Genomic DNA, 14,733 nt, shown 5'->3' with positions numbered 1-14,733 from the left:
CGGCGTAAACCGCCCGTCCTTCCCGGCGCTGGCAGCGAAGGTGTTTATCGCCCTTGCTGCGCAGGTTGTTTTTTGGCGAGAGGTGGAGGTGCTGCTCCCCCGCAGCTGGATGCTCGCTCCCGCCCGGCCCGTGCGGCCGCAGCCCGGCCGAGTCTCCGCGGGGCGTGTGCGCGGATGTGCGCGTGCGAGCGAGTGCGAGCCGCGGCGCGCGCCGGGGCTGATCCGTGCGAGCCGCAGCCAATCGCGCCGCCTGCTCCTGCGGCCCCGGCTGCTAGCAAGAGGCAAAGCGAAGGGGAAACCTCCACCCAAAGGAAAGCGAGCACAAACGCAGAGACAGAGGGAGCCTTGACTCTGGAAAGTCAATCACTGGCACCGCATGCGGCCCTGGGGGCAGCCAAGGAATAGGGTGGCGGGATGTCCCCCTTCCCACCTCCAGTCAGCCTCTTCCAAAGGCAGTATAGTAACATGGTTGCAGTAAAACAAAAATCGCGAGTCAAACCACACTCTTGCCTTCTCCCCTCGAAAATTTTAAGCCTTGGCTGAACTCAGAGCACCGTGCATGTCAGGCGGGTGGAAGGGATGCTAACTGGGCTGCGATGGGGCTCAGCTCACCTCTCCTGAGGGCCGGCCATCCTCGGTGCACTCCGCTTCCTCCTCTGTCACCCTCCAAGCCGGCCAGGGCTGGCAGGTGTCCCTAGCAGCCTGGAGCCCACGGGAAGGGACGTGCACCATGCCCACGTCCAAGGAGGACAGACCCTCTCAGGCACGTAACCCTTCTGTGAGCTGCATGGGGAATCCTGTGCGTCAGGACTCCTCCACTACAGCAGGGCACAGCCAGGTAGGTGTTCCTTGCCTGGAAGAGAGGATTTCATGTGCCTCCCCCCTTTGCTGCTTTTCACCACCAAAAGGCCAGAAACATCTCACTCCCCTTTCCAGTGCCAGAGCAGCAGACAACACCCCACTGGGTATGTAATGCCATCCCTTCCAAAGTAATGCTTTGCAACAGAAAAGGTGCCTTACCTTGTATACCTGGGTGGTGGTGGTGGGGACACAGGAGGGGGAAGAGACGCTTACGGCATTTTCACAGTTTATAAATATGTTGGTCCACAAGAATGACTTAATTTCTAACCTGAAGAAGGGAAATAAGAACATTGGCTTCCAGAATAGTATATGGTGCTTAGCACACATTATTTCCAGCATGGAGCATTCACATTTTCAATGGGCTACAGAAAGTGTATCATTATCAAGCACTAAATATAACACTAAAATACATCATGTATTGGAGGGTGAACTTGCCTTGCAAATTCCACTGAATTTGGGATCGGCAACAAATATGTTAAACAGTTTTAATATGCCCATCTGTAACTACAAAAGGCAAGTGCCTACTGGCAGGTAGGAAAGAAAGAAGATTTTCAAAAGATTGTTACATGCTTCTGTATTTGAGTACTCAAATACAGCATCTCATTTTCAAACACTTTTGAGGTATCAAATTTGCCATATGCATCTAAAAGTATTATCCATATATGTACAAACACACACAATTTCAGTATTAATGCCAATAGTAAGTAATGCTTTTCACTTTTCTATGTAAGAAACTTATATTATTGGATTATAAGAACAAGCCGTACAAGCAAACGTATGTAATTAAAACATTAAGGCATGACTGAGTTTTTGGACACAATTAATAGAACCAGTGTGGATCTCTGCAGGAAGAAAACAAAATTATTTGAACCAATAGCTAAAAAGTTCAGCACAAGCAGCAATCTCTGGCTTATATCCACAGCAGAACTGTCAGTCCCAAAGAAGAACCTTTAGGCAAGTGAAATACTGGAATTGCTTCGGTCATGTTATTTTCTGCTCATGAGAGATGCGATTTTAAAAAAAACCCAACAACACACCACAACTCTTAAAATAAAACAACCACAACTGAATCCTCTTTTAAACCTACAGCACCAAATAATTAGCCAGAAGAATGTGCTGTTTTTCACAGCCAATGCGTCTTGCAAACTGCAGCCTGACTTTTGAGATTGGATCACTGTAAATCAAGTATGACTTCAGTTCAAAGAAAAAAATTACTCAGAGACAGCATGTATCTAACACTGTACTCAAGCAAAGGAGGATTAGACAAAAACTTGCTGAAGTTCATCATGGAAGTCCCAGCACCCTTAAACCTTGCTGAGCTTTTATTTAAAAACTTTTCAATGTTATCAGAAAGCTCTGTTTATGCAAAATTAATTCAGAATTTGGCTCCCAGAGCCTTGTCCCACCACTTGACTGTGGTTAAGTGTTTAAAATAGAAAGTTAGCCCTATAGAATCCTATTAAAGCCAGTAAAGAGAGAGAAAGAGGATGCTTGGTGTCAGGCAGAAAGGAAAAAGGAAGTCCTCAAGGCATTAGGTGTCTTCTCTGAATCCCCCTTTTTAGATGGCCATCGCAGTTTTTTGAGAGTGCCGCAGAAGAACACGCTGGGTTTCAAATACCCCTTGCTTTATGGATTGTCCCTGTGACATGGTGGGATGCTTGTTACACGTAGTTCTGTGGCTCCCCAAATGAAAAAAATATCCTTAGAACAAACTGGACATAAGCTTTTTAAATGTCAGACCACCATGACTGCACAAACCAAACCAAACCAGTACATGTAAGGAGTTACTCCTCATTAGTAAATAAGGGCTGGCAAACCCTTAGACCTGACTTACGAGATAACGGTGCTTTTGCACTTCTCTATTGTTTTTCCAGTTCTTCCATGGAACTGCTGCAACTTACTAGCAAGTTTAGCATTGTTCAGGGAACCAAACTTCAGCCGTGTCTCAGAGAGTTTACAGTTTAACCCCACAGGTTGCAGAAGAGTTGTGCTGATTTCCAAGAGAAGAAAGAGGCCCGCTGAAGCCACAGATATAACTGTACTGGTACCACGTGCAATGGCAAAGCTGTGTTCTTAGCCTTGATTGAGGAGCACAGTTAAGGCACCCACAGGCTCACCCTCAAAACAACAGTTCTGTCAGTGAACTTTTTTATAATTGTCAGCATCAGTAAGGGCCACTGAAACCACCCCTTCCTCTTAGAGATGCAGTATTCCCAATCAGGAGGCACACTGCTTTTTGGCTTTGGAAAAAGAATCTGAAAGATCAAATTCAATGGGTTATTTAGATAATAGAGTCAAATTCCAGCTGCTTTCACAACCCTATAATAATGTATTTGCACATAGCATTTATGGGACAGGATGAGGAGCAGAAAAAAGTAATTCACCAGTGGGCTGGGACAGTGATGCAACATGAAAAGGACACACTGCGACAAATGTCTAGGCTGCCTAGCTCACCCAGCACAGTTAGACCTAGATGAAGGGATGGTACAACCAGTACTGCCAAACGTGGGCATGTTATGCTGTTGCCCTACCCAGTCTTAGAAAAGAGAGGAAAAAGGACTGAGAACCAGTTAAAAATAGATCAAGAACATTAAGAATGAGACACTGACATCCATTTAATCTTTCTTTAATTTCTCCACTAATGACTGAAAGCTCAACGACTCATTATCTCTGCAGTTTTTTGGGTGGGGATACAAATACATGTGACCTCGCTTTTCATCTTCCAGTGACGTACTGCTCGTAACTTGTGGCAAGATGGGCCCTGAGTCAGTGTTAGCCTGCTGGGGCTCTGGTAGGAGGGAAGGGGCCTATACGCTTTACATCTTGCTGCAGCCATTCCAGAGCACAATGCAGAGAGCAGGGAAGTTCCTTTCTGTACCCTGCCAAACAGGGGAGGAGCTGCACCCCTCCCAGCTTTGCAGCAGAGAGCCCTCCTCCCTGTAGGTAATCCTCCACTACTTTATGTTGCTCTCATGGGGCACTAAGGGGCAGATGACACTGAAGAGTCTGCCCTTGTTCTGGTCTTGAGTGACTGTTTTCACAGCAGATTAAATATTCCCTTGTGCAATATGTCTGTCCCCATGAAACCCAGCAGGATGGTTTAACACTTGTATCAGTCTAAGCAGAGTCCACGCTTGTAATTCCATCCTGCCCCCTCACGCATGCTAAAATTACAACGTAATTCTACTAATAATAAATATCAGGCTTACCATGCAGCAGTTCAGCAATGTACTACACAAAACCAGAGCTTACCCTGAACTGAAAGGACTACCTATCTTTTCAGGATGATTTAATCTTCATGACCCCACTTTTCTTGTAAGCTTTCCGCTGTGGCTGACTAACAAGAAACCAGCTAATCCCAGCTGTCAGTTCGCTGGTACGACCGCCTCAGAACCGGGAACTGTCCCAGTGTTACTGACTGAGACAGCATTACTATTTCTGTTAGGACAATGCACACCCAGTAAGTGTGCTACAGACAGACTGTGGTGCCGCACTGAAAGGACTCAGCCCACTTCAACATCCTCAGCTCTCACTGTTCTGTGTAAGCGACTGTGAAACATGCAGTCTGCCAGTCCTTATCTAGCAAGCAAACCAGGCTTTGGCAGGAAAAAGCTGTGCTTAATTGAAACTAAGCAGCTCAAAAATCACGAGGGTCATTTTCAATCCATCTTATTGCAGTTTTTGAAGCACGTATTAAATGTGCACAAAACATTCCTGGCTACAAGCTTGCATTGCGACTCTTGGTACACACAGCAAATACACCAGGAAGCTGGTTTTCAGCACAAGTCAAGGCATTATTGAAGTGGAGTAAGATTCTTTTTCAAAGCTCCGCTGAACTACTACAGCAGAAGCGCAGGGTGATTTGATGAAATGGGAGTCAGCGGACCTGCTATTCTCAACCGCTTCGGGTACCTCTGGAATTCTAACAGAGGACCACCACAAGCACTCACTGTTACACATGGTGCATTAAGACACCTAGCTTCAGATGTCTGCTTTCCAACTGGGTGCCAATGACGCTCTTCTCATCAATGCAGGGAAATGATCTAAATTCTACTCACTCAGCTTTTAGTTAGCTGGTTTGCTGTCCATGCAACCGCAAAGACACTCTTGGAGTTGTACGGCTGTGACTTTCAACTTCGAAGGCTGAAATATAACACTTTGAAACAATAGTCCTGAGTTAGATCGTGAGCCCTCAAGGTGGTTCTGTAGCCTTCGTCTTCAGGGGCGTGCAGGTGAATACGTGGACAAGAGGCTCTCCAGATTACTGCCCACTTTTGAAAATATATGTCTTGGCACACAAACAGCAGTCTCTGCATCTGAAAGTGGTACTAGGTTTTGCTGATTGTGGGGAGAAAAATCTTCCTTCATCAGTTGATGAATACTCATCACTACTGGTTTGCACACTTAATGGCCTTTGATGAGTTGGGAGAAGCAACCCTGCTATCCTCTCAGCCACCGTTTCTTTTCTTTCTATCTAACAATGTTTATTGCTAAGATATGGATGTATTAAAATGTTAAGAGGTAGACAAGGAGATCTGGCAAATTGAGAAAATAGTTTCATTTAAAATGTAATATTTTGGTTGAAATAAACTGCAGCTGGACTACATCCCCATCTTGAATTCTCCACAGGCATCTTTTCAGCTCAGTTTCTTTAACCTCTTACAAACAGCAATGAGACCTATGGAAAGAACCTGTGGTTTGGTTTTCAGTAGATATTTTGACACTGGTGCTACTTTCAGAATGAAAATGTAGTTCTGCAGTTTTTCTTAGTGTACTTTGTGGCCCAAGTCCTGCTCCAAGTGAAGCAGATGGGTGTCTGGCTGCACCAATTGGCCAAGTCTCACAGGGCCAATATACTTAATAACACAATGAGGTCAGCATTTACTGATACATTTTACTACTGTGCTTCATTCTCTGACAAAATTAACATTAACTTTGACTGAGGCAGCAATCTCCTGTGCTTCCAGTTTAGTTCTTGGTTAAAAAAGGAACAAGATAAACAACTATCTTTCAAAAAACAAATGGCAAGGTTTTTGAAAGAGACTCTGCCAGCTCCGTTTTGGAAAGAAGGAAGAAATAGGACAGCCATGGTGCTGCTCTGATATTTTCTACCAAAATGGCCAAATGAAAAGGTCAGATCTGCATCTATTCCCAGAATAACAGGAAGTTCAGGCTTGGTTTCACCCAATATGACCTCACTCCATGCAACAGATCACCGAGTATCAGAGACTAATCACTGTTAACTGTTGGTGTAAAGCAGCTCCCTAACAGCTTATCTGTGCCCTCCTATGGGAAAGACAAGGGCCTGTGGAGTTACGGGCGGGGGGTGGGGGGTGTGTGTGTGGGGGGTGGGGTGGGGTGTGGCGGGGAAGTCTCCTCTGCTGGATCTGCCAGGGTTACATGGTCAAGAGGAGGCGTACCAACAGTTGCCTACCATACAGCCTCACTTCAGTCTCTGGGAAAATCACAGAGCATGTCCTCTTGGGATGTGTTTCTGGGCACATGAGGGAGAAGAAAGTGACTTGGAACAGTCAGCACAGATTTGGCAAGTCATGTCTGACCCACCTGATTGCTTTTAGTGATAAATTGATTGGACTTGCAGATGAGAGACCAGTCGATGATGTTTACCTCAATTTCAGCCAGGGTTCTGCCACTGTCTCCGACAAAATCACTATATCCAAGTTAGGACATTACCATCTGGATAGCTGAAAACCTATTTAAATAATCAGGCTCTGAAGGCTGACATTGATAGGACATAGTCCACTTGGAGGCCAGTAATAAGTGGACAGGTGCAGGAGGCTGACACACCTCTTGGCATCTGACTGATATGAGCCAAAAGCTTGCATTTGCTCTGTAATAATACGCAGTCAAATGCCGAATGTCTTTTTTTTGGGTCAAATCCTCAGCAGACACAAAATACAGGGCTTCACCAATTTCAATGTTATATACACAGCCCAGATTCACTAGTTATAATAGTCACGCTTCAAAGATTGGCAGTACTTTTTTCCCCAAGACTCTTAAGAAAACACTCATTTGCTAATTAAACTAGTATTACTTCACCGATTTAAGCTGTAATGTGTTTCCTCATGTACACTTTTGACTTAAGAAGTACAAAAATGGTTAATAACAGTTCTTAAATTTAATATCTCAGTTTTTCAGCTGTCAGCAGAACTGGTCCCAATTACAGCTGAAGAATGACATACCTGAACTTGTCCCTGAATGTGGGTCCACCTGGCGACAACTGATGTGCACCCTGATTGGCTTTTTTGAGTTTTCTATTGATAGAGGCAAAACAAGCCATTTAGAAGGCTAAATGTTAAAGAATGTGCTGAGCCCTGATGTTGATGCAACAGCAGTAAAAATTATTTGCACAGAATGAGATCTAGTCTGAACTTGGTGCAGAAATACTACATATTTTGCATTTTTAACGGAGATGGCTAAATGCGGCATCAATTTCTTATTTTACTTCTTCCCCCCTTTTTTCTCTCTCAGTTTGCTAAATGTAGCAGTGCAATGGCATAATCTTCAAAGCAAGCATGGAATAAAAACTTACCTACCTTTCCTGTATTTATAAAAACAAAGCAAACAAAGCAAACATTTCAGTATGATATACTGACAGGCTCCAAAAACACTCAAAACACTAACTTCCTAAATCACTTCTTTGGATTTATATGGATATCCATATAAACTCATCTGCCTTTCCGCACAGCATACAAATCATTTTGGTACAAATGTACAGATCAGGTCTTAGTCAGTCTGGAGGGCAGGTCTCTACACAAAACAGCTGCCGGGGCATGAAAAGCTACAAAACATGCAGACAGACAAAAAGAATAACCATCACCACATGGGACAAATTCTGCATACACCCTGGTATGATTATGGAGTGACTCCATCCCGTCCATTACAGTCACTCTAGATTTCCCATCTGCAGAGCTGAGATAACAATTTGGACGGCTACAGGTAATCAGTTGTCTTGTTGGGAGTTTTGTTGGTTTGGGGGTTTAGGGTTTTTTTACTTCCTGTCCCCCCTCTTCTATTAAGAAACAGGGAAAATGCAAAAAGGTCAAATAATGCTGCTCCAGAAGTAGACACCAAACTCTGGCTGGTGCATGCACGTGTGTGTACCTACAGATGCACTTGCAGGCAGATAAACTTGAGGCAAAATCAAACTGAAACTATCTGAAATTCTGGCTTTGCATAAGAGAGCCCAACTTTTTTTTTTCCCCTTTAGTAATACAAAAGTTTCATGCCTTACAATTGGGCAGGACTTTCCAAGCTGAGCACTCATCTATACTTATTATACCACAGTACTATAGGAAAAGAGGGTCAGTGGATGCTTCTCCTTTGTTCTCATCTGCATCAGCGAGGAATGGTTATCCACAAACATCCTCCTTCCCAGCTACAGCCAGCACAGCTCCGGTCAGGTCTGTGGATCCTGCTCCCTCTCTGCGAGGCCCTAGCGGCTCCTTGCTAGTACAGCTCCACCTCGATCCACTGCAGAGTCTCCAGTTAGTGAAGCAACCTAGCCTTTTTGTTCCTTAGACCCGGGCACACGGTAGGCTTCAGTCTTAAATAAGTTTATTTAAATGATGAGCAACACCTGTGCCATTATCAGGGCCAGCCTCACCACCCTCCAGCAGCCCCTTTCAAAATTGCTATTTAAACCTCTACCAAAAACTTCCAGGTTTCCACTTTTTCAGAGCTTGCCATGTAATGCACGTACCTGGTAACCACACAGTTATTTGTGCCCTCCACACAAGCATTCGGAAGTCCCAGGGAAGGGAAAACCACAAGTAGTCCTTCTGGGGAAAATTAAATAATTATGTATTTGCATAACAAAGTGATATTAGCAAAATCTGTTCAGCATGTGAAGGCCAATCCCACACTTGCACTTATTAGTAGCCTGGCTTTCTAGAATTTACTTATAAAAGCAATCTCCGCTGCTGTGGCTCCTACATCCAGCTCTCCTCGCTGTCATCTAGTGAATATCCTCTACAGCTTCACCTCGGCTGGCTCACACCAGCCCTCCACACCATCTGCTTGCCCATTTTGGATAGGCTTCTGTGTATTCTGCTGTGGCAGGGCTCCTGCCACCAAGTCTTCAGGTCAGTGACACCAACTTTACTCCCAGCAGCATGTCTCCAACCCCCCAAAGTCACCCTTGCTCTTGGTAGATCCATAATCTCATGATAAGGTGTCTTGTCCTGCCACCAACACCCCCCCCCCCCCCCCCTTGAAGCCATTACTCCAGAGAAATCTTGTCTTTTCTCACTGGACTTGGTCTTTGTGACCCAGTCAGCAGAATCCTCTACAGTCAGCTCTGAATGACTCACTTATCCTAAGCTGTATCATTCGCCTGCACCCCTTATATACACATTCCCACGTACAACATCGTGAAGTTCATAACCAGCACAGAAGAACACTAAACAGCACATCAGCCAGCAATGCTTGGGTTCATGCTACACAAACTGCAATGTGCAGAGCCAGCTCTCCCCTTTTACCAGGTGGTGCTTGCTCTCTTTGACTGTCCTTGCTCATGGCCTTAAGAGATGGGGACAGAAAATAGCCTTTTTCTAGGCAGAGTCATGGTGAGAAACTTGCACCAAACCACTCCCGTGTATAGCTGTTAACATATATCCATGACGCTTGCTCTTTTACATTTGCTAGACTGGCTGTTTGCTCAGGTGGCCAGCACTGGCCTTCCAGCACTGGCCTTCCTGCTGGAGGTGCCTTCCCAGCATAATTTCTTCTCTAGGACTCCGAGATCACATGTTTCTCTCATCACAGAGAACTTCTGCTGTGGGATCTGTTATAACTCTGCTTGGAGCTGAGCTGAAATAAAACATGCCTCAAGCGAATAATAGCCAAATAACAAGAGTCATGTTTTTTCTTCTTGTAAAAAGCGTGTACTGCACACAGGACTAATCTGCATGGCTTCAGTACATCCAGCACCTGTGTTTTTGTTTTCTTTGCAGCGAGAACAGTGGCTTGGCCTGCACTGCTTGTCCCTGCCTGCCTTGCAGAGAATTGCCCAAAGGTTTCACTTATTTTTAATCTGGTTTCTTTTCTGTATGTGGGGAGTTGGAGTTAACGCAGGGTTTTCCCCTACAACCTCTTTCGCTGGTGGCCAAAAGGAGAACATCCAATGACCAAGCTGTACACTGCTTGGAGATCTTGTTCTTTACATGAGCTAGAGGTCAGTTATTCAAATGGCACTGCCACCCCATCTTCTTCTTTCAGCTTCTTCTAGCAGCATCAGAAGATGCAGCTAGGTTGGTGAGGCTGCTGCTAGAATCACAAACCTTAGAGTTCATGAAGTGCTGCTGTGTTTTCTGAGCTGATAGCTTACTGTACAGCTACCAAACTCAAAAGTGCAGCTTAATTACCACCATTGCTCGGTGTCCTCAGACAGCTGGCCTTCCACAAAACCACTTTTGGTCAGAGAATGCAAAGCTGCTGATGCCTCTCCATAAAATCACACCAAACTCACCAGAAATTCATTTCACATCATGCAAGAAGTTTCTAACTACATCAAAGCATCCTGTTGTGACAGTTAAGAAGAAGAAGAAAGAACTTCAGACTTTGGTGTGAAATGACTTTTCTAAATAAAAATGGTACTAAATAATAACTAAATGGTACTAAATAATAACTCTTGCTGTGATTCTGCACGTCGCTCAGGATGGAGCTGTTCACCACCAATCTCGTGCTACTTTTCAGCTTCACTCTATTATCCAACACAACAAGAAGAAGAAGAACAGTGCCAAACGCTGTTGCAAGACCAAAGATCCAGACTCCACATAAAAAGAACAAAACTATGATTTTGGCGGGGAGGTAAAGAAGTATAAAAATCCAAAACAAACACAAGCTAATAAAATCTGTAGACCATAACTCATGTACACAGTTTAGACATGCTTGAACCCCCCCACCCCCCACCCCGTATAAAATCTAAATTCTGGGGATTCTTTGCAAGCATGCACTTTCCTATCAACGCCTAAGATCAGTTATCTCATGGCAGTCTGCAAACTCCGTACCTGCAGTAAATGTCCCAATGAACGATGGTACCAGAGTCTCTTTTCAAAACAGAATGGAGATGTTTCCATTCACCTTATGTTTAGAGCAAGCAATAATTTCAGGCTAGACAGTTTGCATTTGTTTCTGCTAAAAAAATCACAGAGCATAAGAACGTTTACAGGAAGTTTTCATGTGTTTATCAGTCCTCGGAAAGCTTCTCTCTTGATTACCACGTTTTGCATGTCCAGTTCACTGTGTGTCTACCCAGGGCTGACCAGTGACAAGACGTTGGGAAAAACCACCACTGACATTTTAGGGAAATGGACTGTAATAGCACTTAGTTGCTTTTAGGCATATCCTGTTTGTAACAGCACTTAGTTGCTTTTAGGTGCTATCCTGTTTGTCTAAGAAAATTAACCTTTAAAATGCAAGCCAGATTACAGAAGTCTTTGGGGACAGATTTTCGCTTACAGCAGAAGCTTGAGTTTCTTCCAGTTAGGATTGGCAAAGGACTGTAACAAGTAACTTGGGAGCTTTCACTTATGGTAACACTCTGGGGTCCTAGGTTTTGAATGTCAGAAGAGACAGAACACCAGGAGATTAGCTTATAGGCAAAGATGGGTGGGAAGGAATCAAATGAGTTTACTGAGGAGCCAGTAATTCTGTGAATTGCTCAGTGAATACCATTCTTTTGCTGCAGATATTACAGTTTATTTTTTGTTGCAAATGAAGTTTATCACTCACTTCAGAAATAGCATGAAATTATAATTCCATAGGTGGTCAGCACCAACTGCAAAAAAGGAGGCTTCCTACATCTTTACAGCCTTTCAGTAGTTTATCTTTAGAGATGTACAGTGCAGCAATGCACTCGCTGACCTGAAAACACGTAAAGCCCACTTAGATCCAAATTTCCTTCCATCTTCCTGCAGATGTAGACATAGGGTTCTCCCAGACTTCCTGCTGTTCTTTTGAGTCAAGAGCATCAATTAATAACATGAAAACAAAGGAAACTGAATTTGTAGAAATAACTTCTAAAGTTGAAAATTTACTTCTATTATGTTCTACTTAATTTTATTTTTTATCTATTATGATGCTGAGATAATGTTCTCCAAATTCCAGGGACCACTTTCCAACTTCAGGTTTTTCAACATTACTTTAAAATCTGATTACATTAAGAAATAAAAATTATAATTCATTTGTTGAGAGGAATGAAAACCAGAATTCATACCCTTTCCGCCAATTGTCCATTCTACCAGCCTTCATAATGGGAATTTCTCCTTCTCCAGTGCTCGAGAGGCAAACCCTAATGTTTTTTAAATGGTTCAGGAGTTTTGAATTTTTCCTTGAAAAAAAACATATCCCAAACTCTAAGCTGTACAATAAAGGCAACCTTGCTTCAATGCTACAAAAAATAGCGGTAGGTCAGTAGCTGGCCCTTCCCTTGCGCTGCCTCACAACACAGTGGCAGCAAAGCAAAGTCGGGTCCACGGCAGAAGCTCTGTTTTCTGGTGCGATGCAAGGAGCGGTACTGCTGCACGAAGGAAACACCTGGAAGCGCCAAGGTCAGGAGCAGCCTGCCCTAACAGCGCAAGCGCTTCCCTCTGGAGACTTCAGTTTCCAGCGCACGGCCCTGTGCAAAACCGAAGGGTTACGCAGGCTCGGACTGCAGTTCCTTCCGCCCACAGCCCCGGGCGGAGGCTCGGGCTGTACGCTGGGTGCACCCGCTCCGAGGCCAGCGGCTCCGAGGCCAGGGGCTCCAGCGGGCGCCGGGTTTCTTTGCCCGCCGCGGGCCGGGAAGCTCCCCCTGCCGGCGTTCGCTCCGCCGGCGCTAGGGGGCTCTGCTGACCCGGCGATGGCAGCGGAGCCGCGGGCGAGCGGGCGAGCGGGGGAGCGGGCCGGCGGCGGGGGAGCGGGGGAGCGGGCCGGCGGCGCGGGCAGGCGGCGGGCAGCATCCTCCGCAGCCCAGCTGCAGGTCAGGGAGCAGTAAACTAACCTCCAGTTTGCGTACCTGCTGCAGAAATCTCAGGGTGCTGTGGGGTGAAGCACTCAATGTAAAAGCAAATTGTCACAGTAAAAGATTTTATTGTATTTTGGAAATGGCAGAACTTCATAACTTTTAAAGTTTTACCAGAAAGAAAACAAGGGTTCTAAGTCTCTCCCAAATTATTGCAGCTTTGAAGTAGCAACTTTCACTTTGTAATTGTTGGAACACTCCCTCTCCTTGCAGTAAAGGGATCTTTAACACACCAACTGCTAAGACCAAAGGCGCTCAGCCTTTTCCAAAGGGAACAGGCTTGCGATGAGGCCGGCAGGTAAACCTCGCCCTATGGTGAGCCTAGCAGTGCTGCTACCATCTTTTTTCTCGTCCGAGTTGCCTAACTTGTCCTCCTCACAAATTCACAGTATTGAGTCCAGAAAAGATCACTATAATCATGCAGTCCCCTTAAAGGTCCAGGGAATTTTATCCAGTCACTTTCTACCTTTGTTTCCTCTGCCTTCACCTCCACATCCTTTTTCTTTGTAATTCCCGCTTTTGCTTCCTGCTAGTTCTTTCTGCTGCTTAGCTCTGTGCCATTTTCCAGTTCTCTGGTAAGCAGACAGCTACGCTGCTGGTATACCAGCTGGGTCATGTAAGTACGGGCAACTTCCCCAAGTGCCCCAGGAATGGAAGGGAGTCCCTTAGGCCATTGCGTTGCTGCCTGAACTTCTGGCAAGTTGGTACTAGAACAGCACCAAGAGCAGGAATGGATGAAAAGTGGCTTTCAAGGAACCATTAATGCCATCAAAACACTGCAGATTTCTTTACATTTACTGGCCTATGTGGTACAACTTCTCCCTGCTACCCTGTGAATGGCTTGGTCCACATTACATGGTGTTAGCTGCTCAACAGATGTCCACGCCAACCTAGAAAAGAGTCTCCCAGGAAGAATTTAAACCATCCCGTTGCTGAGGGGCTATGGAACAGTAGTTTCTTTTCTTTACTCCAGGAAAGAATGCAGCATCTCTGTCCCAGCCACCCTGCTGCCTTAGGAGTAATAGCAAAAAGCTGGGTCCAAGCCTTCTGTCTTACCTTTAGGTGCTTTTGCAATTCACATACCCCAAGGACAAACAAGGGACCCACATACGGACTCTACGGCCTGTACGAGGTCTTCCTTCCACTTTATATCCCTTAGGGGGCAAAGCACAAACCAACTCTAAATCCCTATAAAAATCCCTCTTTCTACCCCTGAACACCACGTAAAGATCTTTCAACCGCTTCTTTTTCTTTCAGAGGACTTTAAAATAGCTAAACAAATCACTGGGAGAAGAGCCACACAGATGGACCTTAGGTCCCTCTTCTGATGATATGGTCATAGATAACAACATAGAGATCAAGATCGGTTTCAACTGGTGGCCATGTCGTCTCCTGAGTAGGCCTGAAACACAGAATATTACAGATACCTGGTCAGGAGAGAGAAAAGACCTGGGTTTTATGTCATTAATTTTCTTCTTCTTCCCTCAGAACATAAAGTTTGATGAATGCAGCTAGCTCTGAGGGTGGGGATTTCTCACTGAAGATGAATGTCCTGGCACCAGACAGTTCCATTTCTCCTGCAAGGCTTTTAGCAGATGCAAAGACAGTGATAAGAGTTCTTTTAGCTAAAATACAACCAGGAACAAGTGGACAAGCAACTGGTCAAAGAGGACGCCTGCTTGCAAAGATCAGGCAGCTGGTCCTAAAGTCTGTTCAAGACTTAACCCCACAAGAGAGAACTTGTGCTGATTTCGGTTTGGCCCATAGCAAGCACTCCTCAAAAGCTTGATCTCTATCAGTGAGTGTTACAGAAAATCCAAAGCCAGATGGATCTCATGGGGATTCAC

At 45.0% G+C, this 14,733-nt stretch overlaps 1 protein-coding gene across 1 annotated transcript in view; it reads right to left on the bottom strand.

Annotated features, from left to right (window-relative positions):
* Window positions 1-14,197: 14,197 nt before the first annotated feature.
* The window catches only part of CFAP299 (cilia and flagella associated protein 299), a 223,396-nt gene continuing 222,860 nt past the window's right edge, over window positions 14,198-14,733 (bottom strand). Inside the window, 1 exon segment of the mRNA XM_055798129.1 lies at window positions 14,198-14,278. Within this exon segment, the coding sequence (XP_055654104.1) occupies window positions 14,198-14,278 (81 nt within the window).

Source organism: Falco peregrinus, chromosome 2 (genome assembly GCF_023634155.1).
Source record: "Falco peregrinus isolate bFalPer1 chromosome 2, bFalPer1.pri, whole genome shotgun sequence".
NCBI lineage: Eukaryota > Metazoa > Chordata > Aves > Falconiformes > Falconidae > Falco > Falco peregrinus.
Note: the sequence above shows the minus strand (reverse complement) of the source record. Positions and strands in the feature narration are given on the sequence as shown.